Source organism: Thermothelomyces thermophilus, chromosome 1 (genome assembly GCF_000226095.1).
Source record: "Thermothelomyces thermophilus ATCC 42464 chromosome 1, complete sequence".
Taxonomy (NCBI): Eukaryota; Fungi; Ascomycota; class Sordariomycetes; order Sordariales; family Chaetomiaceae; genus Thermothelomyces; species Thermothelomyces thermophilus.
The window spans coordinates 6,703,473-6,715,585 of record NC_016472.1 but is presented as its reverse complement, the minus strand read 5'-3'; the positions used below and the strand labels follow the sequence as shown (position 1 = coordinate 6,715,585).

At 59.0% G+C, this 12,113-nt stretch overlaps 4 protein-coding genes across 4 annotated transcripts; 2 read left to right on the top strand and 2 right to left on the bottom strand.

The window, feature by feature from the left end:
• Nucleotides 1-693: 693 nt before the first annotated feature.
• MYCTH_2297644 (uncharacterized protein) lies at nt 694-3,885 on the top strand. Its single transcript, XM_003659934.1, has 8 exons — nt 694-888; nt 1,073-1,269; nt 1,564-1,592; nt 1,695-2,082; nt 2,145-2,190; nt 2,260-2,943; nt 3,111-3,376; nt 3,509-3,885. Exons 4-8 carry the CDS (start codon nt 1,858-1,860, stop codon nt 3,719-3,721), a joined length of 1,434 nt encoding a protein of 477 aa, XP_003659982.1. The 5' UTR covers nt 694-888; nt 1,073-1,269; nt 1,564-1,592; nt 1,695-1,857; the 3' UTR covers nt 3,722-3,885.
• Nucleotides 3,886-4,601: 716 nt separating this feature from the next.
• On the top strand, nt 4,602-5,611 carry MYCTH_77895 (uncharacterized protein; the record flags this gene model as incomplete). The annotated part of the gene is made up of 2 exons (XM_003659933.1): nt 4,602-4,752; nt 4,885-5,611. 2 exons carry the CDS (start codon nt 4,602-4,604, stop codon nt 5,484-5,486), a joined length of 753 nt encoding a protein of 250 aa, XP_003659981.1. The 3' UTR covers nt 5,487-5,611.
• Nucleotides 5,612-5,754: 143 nt separating this feature from the next.
• MYCTH_99971 (uncharacterized protein) lies at nt 5,755-6,453 on the bottom strand (the record flags this gene model as incomplete). The annotated part of the gene is made up of 3 exons (XM_003659932.1): nt 5,755-5,959; nt 6,058-6,080; nt 6,346-6,453. 3 exons carry the CDS (start codon nt 6,451-6,453, stop codon nt 5,755-5,757), a joined length of 336 nt encoding a protein of 111 aa, XP_003659980.1.
• Nucleotides 6,454-7,600: 1,147 nt separating this feature from the next.
• Nucleotides 7,601-11,985, bottom strand: MYCTH_2297639 (uncharacterized protein). The gene has a single exon (XM_003659931.1). The coding sequence runs from the start codon at nt 11,851-11,853 to the stop codon at nt 7,771-7,773; it is 4,083 nt and encodes a 1,360-aa protein (XP_003659979.1). The 5' UTR covers nt 11,854-11,985; the 3' UTR covers nt 7,601-7,770.
• Nucleotides 11,986-12,113: the final 128 nt, after the last annotated feature.

Below are 12,113 nucleotides of genomic sequence, written 5' to 3'. Positions count from 1 at the left end.
TGACGCTTCGCTGGTCTCGGCTTGCTGCCGAGCCAATCGCGACCCAGAATGGAAGGTCTCGGCCCCACGATGAGACCTGTGCAGCGCCTGCCCTGCTTCCCGACTCCACGGCACGCTGCCTAGTGGACCCCTCTTTCGGTTTCCTTCCCTTTCCTGCAAACCCGACTCGGCTGGATTGGCGGATCAAGAGCTCGTCCGTGGCGTTTTCCATTGCCGTGGCTGCATCACTGCGTCGTGATCGGCTTCCGCTCTTTCTGTCACGTCTGCCACAGACCGGAATGGTACGGCGGCGCTTCCCCCAACGAAGGAACCGCGGTCGATGGGACGAGATAGGTACTCGGTAAGTGCGGATTACAAGTAATGGTACATCCAATTGGGCTACATCTGCGGTCGGCGGCCGCTGTAGCAGACGCTAATCATGTATGTTCATACTCAGGCAGTAGTTTAATATATTCTCAACACTACGGAAGGCATACATACCAAGGATGTGCTCTATTACAGACATAGCGCGCATGAGCCAGTTCCTCAGCCCCGAGCTGACGTACAAAATACACTAGTTTATTAGGATATACTATGGAGCCCGGGATCGACAGAGTCAAATCTGGCTCGGTCTCCTGGGCCACCAGCATACCCTGAATACACTAAGTTAGTGTGACGGGGCTGGCTCGTTAGCTGGGCCTTCACCGTTCCCTTCCACCACTTCGGAAAAAAAAGGAAACAAAGGAAGAAACAACCACCACCACTAACGGCCCCGATCGGAGCCCTTGATATAGCACCGGGAATCGCTTCACCTTGTCGCAACCTCGGCAGTATCGAGTATGTACTGTCTCACACTACGGAGCACACTCAGGGACCGATCCGCCAACCTGGTTCCTTTACGCGTGCAAGGTAACCCCCCACACCCCATTGTCAGTCCACCGTGATGTTCCCGTCTCTCCCCGCTGTCGATCATGGTTGGCCGGGTAGTGTGGGCCGCCATGTCTCTCATTTGAGTAGCATTATACGGCTGTATTTGCTCTCCACACACCCGCCCTCTTCTCTCCCTCTGCTGTGTAGCCGCTAACCTCCGCAGGACCACTGTCGTGCAACTGGAAACTCTGGCCAATTCGTTTACCAGGCTTTGGCGTCTGTCAGTCAGCATCAGTTGCCGATAATCGCCATCCCTGCCTACCCTACCTCGGAATCAGGATCGGGACAAGGGACTATTTGCACAGCGTACGGAAGAAGTATTCCCGTAGACCACACCGCATCAGCCATTGGCAAAGCCAGGTACTGCTTCCTCCCTTTCTTACCTTCTCATCGTCTCTTACTTGTACTTGGATCCTTTTTTTTTTTTTTTTTTTTTTTGCGAACAAGTGCAATTATGGTGGGTGGGTAAGGGGGAGGGTTTCTCTTCGACGGCCTCACCAGGATCCCGTCAACAATGATGCGTAACAACCCCCCCCCCCTTTTCCTCCCCCTCCCCCCTGCTTTCCATCGCCATACATCTTGGTTGCTTGATTGCTTCGGTTTTGCTTTCTGGGGTAGCATCCCACGTGCTGACCATCCAATGACCCAATCTAGCGGAGCTCTCGGTTGTCCTCTCCCCAAAGGCAGCACGCCCCAATTCTCTTGCTTCATTTGACCGGAAGGTGGCACAAGCGACACGCTCTAAAGATGAGCAAGTTGAAGCTGAGCTCCCTCTTCCGATCTAGCTCCCCGTCGAGCGACGATGCCGCGGCCAAGAAGCTGGACCGGCGTTCATCCTCCGCCCTGTCCGCGTCTCTCCGGCAGCGAGACGACGAGGCAAGCGGAGCCTCCGCCCCCGAGGCTGAGACTGCAACGGAGGAGACTGCAACAGAGCAGTCGACGTCTCGGATGGTTGCTCTTGCCAAGAAGATCACCAAGGCTACGGAGAAGCTGGAGGCGTACATGAAGTCCGAGAACCTGCCCCTGCCCAGCTTTGACGCCGACGCCCCGGCGGATTACCCCCCGCTCCCTGCAGATGTTCAGCAGAGCAGACAGGACATCATCCACGCGGCCAAGGAGCTGAGCCTGCTGGCCCATGGCCCCCGCGAGGCCGTCAGATGGGGCATCTGGGAGGTCAGAACACGCCCTTGGAAGACCACCACCACGGGAGATCTGAAACTGACGGGCCTGCTCAGTTCCTTGACGTTCTTGCGCTGACTGCCGTCAACCACTATGGGCTCGGTGAGTAGTCTCGATGCCGTTACCGTCACGTTTCAGGTTCCCGCGCGCCCGCTGACCCCCAGAGCCTAGCCAAACTCGTCCCGATCGACTCGACCATCACCCTTGCCGAACTGCAGACCAAGACGCCCCTGGATCCAATCAACCTCGCCCGTCTGGTCCGTCTGGCCATGACCAATGGCATCTTCCGGGAGCCTAGTCCGGGGGTCATCGCCCACACCTCGGCGTCTCGCGTCCTCGCCGAGGACGAGAACATGCAGTCCTGGATCGGTTTCAACGGCGAGGACATCTTCCCCGCCTCGGCGCACGTCCTGCAGGCCCTCAAGGCCTACCCGGAAGCCACGTCGCTGACCCGGACCGGCTTCCAGTTCGCCTTTGACACGGTCGACAAGGAGCCCATGTTTGCCACGTTCGGCAAGGACCCGGACCGGGCGCGCCGCATGGGCCGCGCCATGGCGAGCCTGACGGGCGGCGAGGGCTACGAGCCGTCCTACTTTGTCGACGTCGAGAAGGGCGGCTACGACTTCAGCGACCTCGACGCCGCGGGCGGCACCTTTGTCGACGTCGGCGGCTCGCACGGCTTCATATGCGTCGACCTGGCCGCCAGGTACAGGAACATGAAGTTCGTCGTCCAGGACCTGCAAAAGACGGTCGACAGCGCGCCGAAACCCCTCTGCGCCGATCCCCAGGTCGCCGAGCGCATCACCCTGATGGCGCACGATTTCTTTACCGAGCAGCCGATTAAGGGTGCAGATGGTACGCACTCTCCTTTAACGCCTTCTCTGCCTTTTTTTTCCCTCTCCCCCCCTTTTCCCCCCCCCCTTTCTTCTTCTCCTTATTCTTCCGGTGTCGTCTTTTCGTCTCTGAGAAGGTAAAGTAACAACACGGGTGGGAACAGGACGCTAACAAATGAAACAAAATAGTCTACTATTTCCGTTGGATCATCCATAACTACTCCACGCCCTACGCGGTGCGCATCCTCCAGAACCTGATCCCCGCCCTCAAGCCCGGGGCGCGCATCATAATCAACGACCACTGCCTGCGCGAGCCCGGGCAGGAGAACCCCTGGGACGAGCGTGTCATGCGCCGCATGGACGTCGTCATGCTCGCCCTGCTCAACGCCCAGGAGCGCACCGAGGCCGAGTTCAGGGAGCTGTTTGCCGCCGCCAGTGACGGCTTCGTCTTCAAGGTGAGTTCGCGTCTTTGCCGCCTCGGTTTTTTTTTCTCCCTACTATGCCCTACCCTAACCACCCCGGGAACACACACCACACCTCTCCCTTGCTTCGCCAATTTCGACGATGCTGACAGCCGGTTTCTCTAGGGCGTCACGAGGGCCAAGGGCTGTCGGATGAGCGTCATCGAGGCCGTGTGGCAGCCTGACCGGGCAGCGGGGGCCGGCGGCCAGGCTGCTGGCGCGGCTGCCGATAACGCTGCTGCTACGGCCGCCCCGGCCGCCGTGACGGAAGAAGAAGCTGCTGCTACTGCCGCTCCTGTGGCCGCTTCTGCAGAGCCAAAGTCCGAGGAGGCCAAGTAGGTTCGAGAAACACTTCCGAGCCCTGTGGGGCCCAGAGCTTCGAGGTCATCGTGGGCGACCTGGCTTTTGTATATATCGAAAGATAATAATAATACCCGCTTCGAATCGGACACAAGGCCGACGGGATAGCTGTCTGTTGTCGAGCCTGTGTATTTCAATGGACATGTACTTTATGCTTGTGATTTTTTTTCTGTTTCTTTCTTCGCTTCGATACCATACCGGCAAGCACAACTGGGCCATTTCCCTAGCCAAACGGCATTGGTTGCTTTTGCGTACTGATAGCTTGTGGCGAACACGGGCGGATCTTGGAACAAAACCATTTGTGGCAACATCAACACTCCACTACCCTCCGGCAATGCCATTCCCGGACTCGGGGCTTCCAGGCTCTTTCCTCTCTTCTTCATCGTCCTCTTCCTCTTCTTCTTTGCTGGACAGCCCGTCTCCCCTGCGGCTGCTTCCACTGCTGCCGGAAGAGTTGCTGGATGAGGTGGTGGCAGCGCACCACAACGCAATCTTTGGGGCATTTGAGGTATGTATGGACATACATACATACGGATTTACGTACGGTACAAGTTAAAAACGGCCAGTAATTAGGAACAGGCTAGGTACCGTGTAATTGCGCGGGAAGGTAAGGCACCCTGGAATCGGGGCGACCCGCTTCCCCCAGCATCTTACGCCGCTACTAGTAGGTCCACAGCGGCTTCTCCCACCCACGCCCCACTGTACAGCAGCAACTAACAACAGGGGGTTCCTGGGGCGCTGAGACCTCTAACTCCCGGCGTCTTGGCCTCAAAAACCGATCGGGCTCACAACACGAAATCTCGCGCCGACTGCCCCGGGCCTCGCTCAACCAGTCAGCAAGCAGTCAGCAACCCGAACCATGTCAGACGAACCATCCTCCCACGCCGTAACGGGCCCGCCAATTCCCACCATCACTTATGGTTCTGGCGGGTCTTTCAGCGTCTCATGCTCCTCCCGCATCGCTGCCACGCCGAAAGAGTGCCTGGACGTGGTAACGGCCGCGTCAGAGTGTATGTATTGATTGTACCGTACAGTACTAATAGTACATAAAGCCCACCCATTCGGCCCATCTCCATCCATCCTTCTTGTCTCTTCTTCCCTTGACGCTGACTTATAATTTTTTTTTCATTCTCTCGACAAAGATCCCGCCTGGAATCGCTTCTGCCGGAAATGCACCATCGACGCCCAGCCCCCCGCGGCGGCGGCGGCGGCGGCGACGGCGGCGAGAAACAGCGACGACGGGCCATGCCCAGACACGTTCCTCCGCCTCGGCACCCAATTCACCTTTGACGTCCACCTGGACCCGGAGGGCCCCGACGGTAAGCCCGGCCGCCCGACCGCCCTCGAGGTCAGCGTGCTGGAGCCCATCGACGAGGAGGAGGACCCCGGGGACGGCTCGGGGGGCCGCCGCCGCCGCAGGGGCTGGCGCATCGCCTGGAAGCAGCGCCACGGCCTGCTCATGCCGGCCGCGATGCTCCGCTCCGAGCGCGTGCAGGAGTTTGTCGAGGTCGCCGGCGACGGCGACGGCCGCCCGCCCGGGACGCAGTACTACTGCTGGGAGACCTTCTACGGCCCGCTGGCCCCCGTGGTGCGGCTGATCGTTGGAAGGCAGGTCGAGCGGGGCTTCGATGCCTGGTTGCGGGGGTTGAAGGCGAGAGTCGAGATGACGGGGCAGGGGCAGGGCCAGGGGCAGGGGCAGGGGCGGGGTGGCTGCTTGAAAGAGGGCAAGAGAACCGATCGGTAGCGTGACCCAGGCGTGTACGATGTAATTTTTTTTTTTTTTTGGTTCCCCCTCGAGTCGTGTATGGTATGCTGTATATATAGTTGGCATCCTGACTCAGCATAGTAACCATTTCTCTGTTCACCTCGACGGAGCCCCCCCTCTCTCCAAGCTAACAGTGTAGGCTCTCTCAACATTGGCGGTCAAATCCGCGTCCTGTTGTTGCCCACCCTCCCGGACTTCTAACGATACACTCCCCCTTCCCCGCCCATCTCCTTCCTCCGGTGTCTTCTCAGACAGACTCTTCCAGCTCGGTCACCAGGACGAGCGGCGGCGCCAGCACACTCCCTAGGCTCATCACCCGCTCCTTGAGGGCCTTATGGGCAGGGCACTCGCTGTCAAAGTATCGCATGTCTTCCGCGCTGGCGAATGACGTCCGCGCCCTCAGTGTATACCCCTGAGAGGCCTTGTGATCTAGCAGCGGTCTAACCTCGACGCTGCGCCCGGTCAGTCAACCCTCTTTGACCACTCGTTACCTACTCCTTGGACGTGGAGGGCCCAAACGAGACAAAGCGAAAGGGCAAGGAGGTATTACTCAGCAATGTAAGGTTTCCCATCCTAGTGGAGAGCAAGGTATTGTTAGTTTCTGCTGGGAGGACACCAAAGTTTTGCGAGAGAATATGACGCGTGGTCCAGCAGCACCGTGGACAAGTTCTCCAAGAAGAAGAGGGAAAAAGAAAAAAATCTAAAAGAGCATCGAAACATTGATATTTGAACCAAGAGCACATCGAGCAGCTCGAGCAGCCCTTCAGAGATCTCAAAAGCGTTCAAACAACTCGGAAGCCACGAAGACGAGCCGAGCAGAGAGACATCAGACACGCACCTTTCTGGCCTCCCGCGCCAGCACTTGGTACGCTTCGATCAGCCGGTCCCGATCCTGCTTGTTCCCACCAGCAAGCTTGAACAAGGTATCGCGCTGAAGCACCGGCATCTTCTTTTTTTTTTTTATTTCTTGCTCTTCTGGGAATGTGTCTTGTGAGGTGGCACAGTTATATCATAAGAATTAAAGAAGAAGGGAAAAAAGCCAAGATAACAACAAACAAGAAGAGGAAGCGCATCACTTATGTACATACATCCCCCCCCCCCCCCAAAAAAAAAAAAAAACACTCCTTTACACATTATGACATCGAAAAGAAGAGAATCCCACGTCCTCCTCGGACACCCCCACCCGCCTCCTGTGTCGCATCGACTAGCAGATCCTAGGGGTTGCACAAGCTCGTCGTCATCCCGCATCCCGCATCCCGCATCCCGGAGACGGGCCCATAACCACTCCCGTGTCGGATCACCGAAATGACAGTGTATCAGGATGCATACCGGCGCGCTTGCAAACATGGCGGGCAAAACCACGCTCGGCTCTGTGTGTGTGTGGGGGTGGGGGGGGGGGGGAAAATGAAATATCCGTTGCCTTGGGCCTCACAGGCCGGCTTAACCTCCTCCTGCCCCAGGAGTTACACGGCATTGGGTGACGAGCATAGCATGAGCGGCTCGGAGCGCTGATCTGTCCTGTGCACACAATACGGGAGTATTCCCGTAAAAGATTTTGCTTGACGCAGCAGAGACAGACGCTCCCGCACCGAGGTGCCTCAGCTGTATATGCGCAGAGCCGATACGCGTACAGTACAGTACGTACGGCTTACAGCTAGCTAACATGTGGCTGGTTCATCAACTTTAGCACATACCAAGAAGAAGGGGAAGGGTTGCCGTCAGTCGGATGTAAAGCACGTATTATAATGCAGCTTATTTTAAATACTACTTCTACTTCATAAGCAAAGGGTATCCGCAATCTCCATCCCACATAACAGAGTAGATGAGCGAGACCAGCCCCGAATACAACGCAGCAAAGGTGCGCATAGAAAAAGAAAAAAAAAAGAAAGAAAGGATCCATGACCGCCAAAACACCCATCACCATGCAATGCTATGCAGTCCCGCGCCAACCCTTCCCTTCATCAACACCGACAATGAAATCCCAAAGAAAGGCTTTGTTGCTTCCCGCCCTTGAATCATTGCCTGCGCCACGGTTCGTCCCTGGTCTTTGTATTTTCTTCCCCCGATAACCTTACCTTGCCGTTCTCCAACCTGGACCAATCCCATAATGGAAAACATCAGAACCAACCTATCCTCTCCCATCTCTCTTTCTTTTGCCTCCCGTTCTTACCTTTTTATCCCTTTTTTTTCTTGTCTTCTTTTCCTTCGTCTTACCTCCCTCTCGTCTTACCTCCCTCTTCGATTTAGTTCCCTCTCCTCTCGCTCAATTCACTATCCCTATACCATCTCCCTCTCCCTCCTCCTCCTCCTCCTCCTTCGTCGGCCCCTCCATCTTGATAACCCCCAGGCCTTCTGCAGCATCCTTAGCAGGAGTATCCGCGCTCTCACGCTCCGGCGCCTTCTCACCTTCGGAACCAACCACTTTTCCCATCACCGTCTTCATCCTCTCCAGCAGCTCGGGCATGCGATACGGCTTCACCAGCACATCGTCACACCCGGCTTCCTTGGCCTCCAGGATCTGCTCCATCCTGGCGTTGGCGCTGACGGCAATGATGGGGATCCTCCCTCCGACAATCTTGCCCGCGCGTTCCAGCTCCCTGATATTGCGGGTGCACGTGAGCCCGTCCTGGATGGGCATTTCAATGTCCATCAGGATCATCGACAGTGGGAAGGGCTGTGCGGGCGGCGTCAGGGCGCTGCTGGTATTGCTGAAGCCTATGGACTGGGCGGATGATGCTGGTGCTGGTAGCGGCGGCGGTGGCAGTGGCAATGGTGAGGAGGAGGAGGAGGTGGTGGTGGTGGTGATGGTGGTGGTGGTGGTGGAGGACAGACTGCTCGCGCTAGAGGGGAAGGGGAATGAAGACCCTCCCGCACCCGCACCCGCTCCCGCTCCCGCTCCCGCTCCCGCTTCCGGAGTGGTGGAAGCCGAGGAAGAGGTGGCAGGGTGATAGCGGTCCGTTCGGCGTAGCTTGTCGAGGGCTTCGATACCGTGGTTCGCGACATCGACGGTGAAGCCCATGCTGAGCAGACCGCGGCGGGTGATCTGCTGGTTGATGAGGTTGTCTTCAACAACCAAGACACCCGTGATCTGCGGTGCGGGTGACGCCACTGGGGTCGGGCTCCCACCAGTCTCGCTGGTGGGGGTCACTGCCGCGGTGGCGGTAGGGCTGGTGCCCGAGGTGGTTGGCGTGGCGATGGTAGACTCGCTGGTGAGCGTGCTGGTGCTGATGGCGCGCCTGTTGCTTCCCCTTCTGCTCAAGCTGGCGTTCGCTCGCAGGTCCGATACGGCTGGGTCGGAAAGGGTCCCGCTGGCCTCTGCCTCGCGCAGGGCCTCCTCGGTTGGCCGGTAAGCCTCGATGTAGAAGGCGAAGGTGCTGCCGACACCCGGTTCGGACCTGACACCTATGGAGCCGTGCTGTAGCTCGGCCAGCCTTCGGCTGATGAAGAGGCCGAGACCGGAACCTCCGTACTTGACGTGGGTGCGGCTCGAGGCTTGGACGAAGCGTTGGAAGAGACTCTTCTTCTCCTCCTCCGTCAGACCCTCGCCCGTGTCTTCGACCTCGAACATCAGGAACACCGGGTTAGCGTGGTCGACGGGGACCGGGTGGTCGTGGATCACCTCCCCCAGGGACTCCTGGGAACGCGGGATGAAGGATACCTTGCTGGTGGCCTCGGTGGGCTCGGTGAGGCTGGCGCTCACGGCTACTGTGACGTTCCTGGTCGGCCCGGTCTTGGTGAACTTGAGCGCGTTGGTGAGCAGGTTGATCAGGACCTGCTTCAGACGAGACGGGTCGAAAACGAGGTACTTGATGCCGAGCTCGTGGTAGCACGGGTCGACAACCATGCTCAGGTTGATGTCGACCCGCCGAGCTTCCACCTCGAACATCTTGAGGGCCTCCTTGACCATCTTGATTGGGTCAACCATGACCCTGGTGATGGAGATCAGGCTCGAATCCAGCTTTGACATTGTCAGGATATCGTCGACGATGCGCTTCTGGTGTTGCGCGCACGTGACGATGGTCTCGGCGTTGTCGATGCAGTTGTCCACAAGTTCCCGGGCTTCGATCGCCCAATCCTCGTTCGCCTCGCCCATGCCCGCCTCGGCCGCTTCCTTCCTGGCAAGATCGGGAACACCGCCGCCGCCGCCGCCAGCGCCACCAAGGCCACTGCTGTCGAGAAGCTCTTGGACGCGGCAAAGCGTCGCGGTGATGGCGTCCGCGCAGTGGATGATGGCGCTCAGGGGGTTCCGCATCTCGTGCGACGTCATGTCGATGAAGTTCTCCTGCTGCCGCTTGGACTCGATGGCTTCCTCTTTCCGCTCCTTTTCCCAATCCAACTGCCACTTCTGCAGCGACACGTCGTTGAGGCAGCCGGTAAAGCTCTGAATCTTCCCCTCGGGCGTCTTGACCGGGAGCAGGGTCGCCTGGACCCAGCGCGGCACGACAACCTTGCGGCCCGAGCCGTCGTCGGCCGTCCAGGTGGTGTTGAGCCTGACCTCGACGTTCTGCACCTTGTCCTCGCGCACCATCTTCTCGAGCTTCTCGACGAGCACGGAGATGTCCTCCTTGTGCACGCAGCTCTGCCAAGGCCTCACGTCGACCACGGCCGGGTCGACCTTGCGCAAGCCGCACATCTCGAAGAAGACGGTGTTGGCACCGAGCAGGCGCCCGTCGAGGTCCATGTCGTACAGGCCGACGGTGGCGAACTCTGCCATGCGCTTGAGGTTCTCGGCTTGTTGTGCGCGGCGCAGAGCCTCGCCGGCCACCCTCTTCTGGGGGGTGACGTCCGTCAGGCAGGTCAGCACGCGCACCAAACTCCCGTCGGCCGCATATTCGGCCCTAGCACTGGCCAAGACGTGGCGTTCTTTCACGGCCTCCAGCGAGACGAGGTCGATGTCCTCCTTCTCAAAGCTCGGCGACGTGCGCGCCAGGGGCGGCGAGGGGTCTCCTCCCTCGGCTGCGTCATCCTGGCACCTCACGCGAAACTCAAACTCGACGTTGCGGACGGTCTTGAGCTTTTCGTACTCGGAGATGATGATCTCGTGGTCTTCCTCTTTGACGCAGGAGAGGAAGCCGTGGTTGGCCACTGGCCCGGTCCCGGGGTACCCGGTGATCTTGTACCAGGCATCGTTGGCGTACGTGATGTTCCCCTCCGGATCGCCGAAGCTCATGCCGACGGGGACGAACTCGGCGACGGCCTCGAACATCTGCAGCGACTCATTGGCCTCCTTGGTCTGCACCTCGAGCTTTTCCTTGAGCATGGCCTGGTCGAACGCGGCCTGCTCGGCAGCGCTCCGGCCTCTCCGAGCCTCCTCCTCGAGCAGGACAATGGAGGCCAAAGAGGTGGCCAACTTCTGGCTCAGGAGGGAAATGTATTGGCGGTAGTCGTTGTCGTACGGACGCCTAGAGTTGAGGCCCAGGAGGAGGAATCCCATCACGCTCTCTTCCTTGGTCGGTCGGATGGGGCAGATGACGGCAGCTCGGCAGGGGTCGCCAAAGCCTCGCCACTGCAGTCCCTCGAGGAGCTCTTGGGGAAGCGTACCGTCGCTTGTCTGCAGCAGAATGGGATGCGGCGCATCGATGGCACGACTGAAGGAGGAGGCAAGAGGCTCGCTGTTGGCTCGCAGGTTAATGGTCTCGGGCGCTATTGGGTGGTTCTCTGGGACGCCCAAAGTGCCGGCAAGCCGGCATATCTTGGCGGGGCCAGCGGCGAACGAGGACGAGGACGAGGACGAGGACAAGGAGGAGGAGGAGGAGGAGGAGGAGGATGATGCATCAGTGGTCTCCGTGTCGTCTTGGACCGTGTACAGGATTGCCAAGGGAATATCGTAGCGCGGTTCGACGGCGGCAAGCTCCTGGATCACCTTCTCCCAGTAGCTTTCGACGTCCCTTGCCGTGACCAGAACCTCGCCAAGCTCGATGAGCATATTCATGCGCCTTTCCCAGAGACGCACGCTCGTTGTCTCGGCGACGGGGTGCATGAAGCCAAGGCACTCGTTGTTTTCCACGATAGGAATCATGGACCACCTCAGATACGTCTCCTCGAGCCAGGGTTCACCGCCCTCGACCTCGGACTCTCTCTCGACAAAGAATCGCCACTCATCCTCGACGGCGCCCTTCGTGTTCGCGGAGATGGTGCGCATGGTTTCCCTTAGGCGCTGGCCCGCCTCGGCCCACGCTTCCTGAACCGGCATGCCAAGCATGGAAGGGTGCTTTGACCCGCAGAGCTTGCTGAAGGCTTCGTTGTACACGGTGATGTAGGACGGGCCCCAGTAGACGGCGATGGGCCGGCTGTCGACGAGGATCTGGTTGATGGTCTCGTCAAGCTTGCGGTGCCAGCTCCGCATGGGGCCGAGCGGCGTCTGGGCCCAGTCCACGCTGTTGATGTCGTCGAGAAACGGGCGTTGCTCTGGTATGGGAGGTCAGTTGCTTTGCCGTCTTCGCCCCTCAAAACGGGCGTCGGCATCTGCAGACTAAACATACCTGGGGTGGTGGTGTCGGGCAATATCCACGCGGGCTCGGATATTGTCCGGCCGACGGACTGCACGGCCTCTGCACGGGAGGGCGGCCTCTCCGGCCGCTCCTTTGGGTTGACCGGCAATGCGGC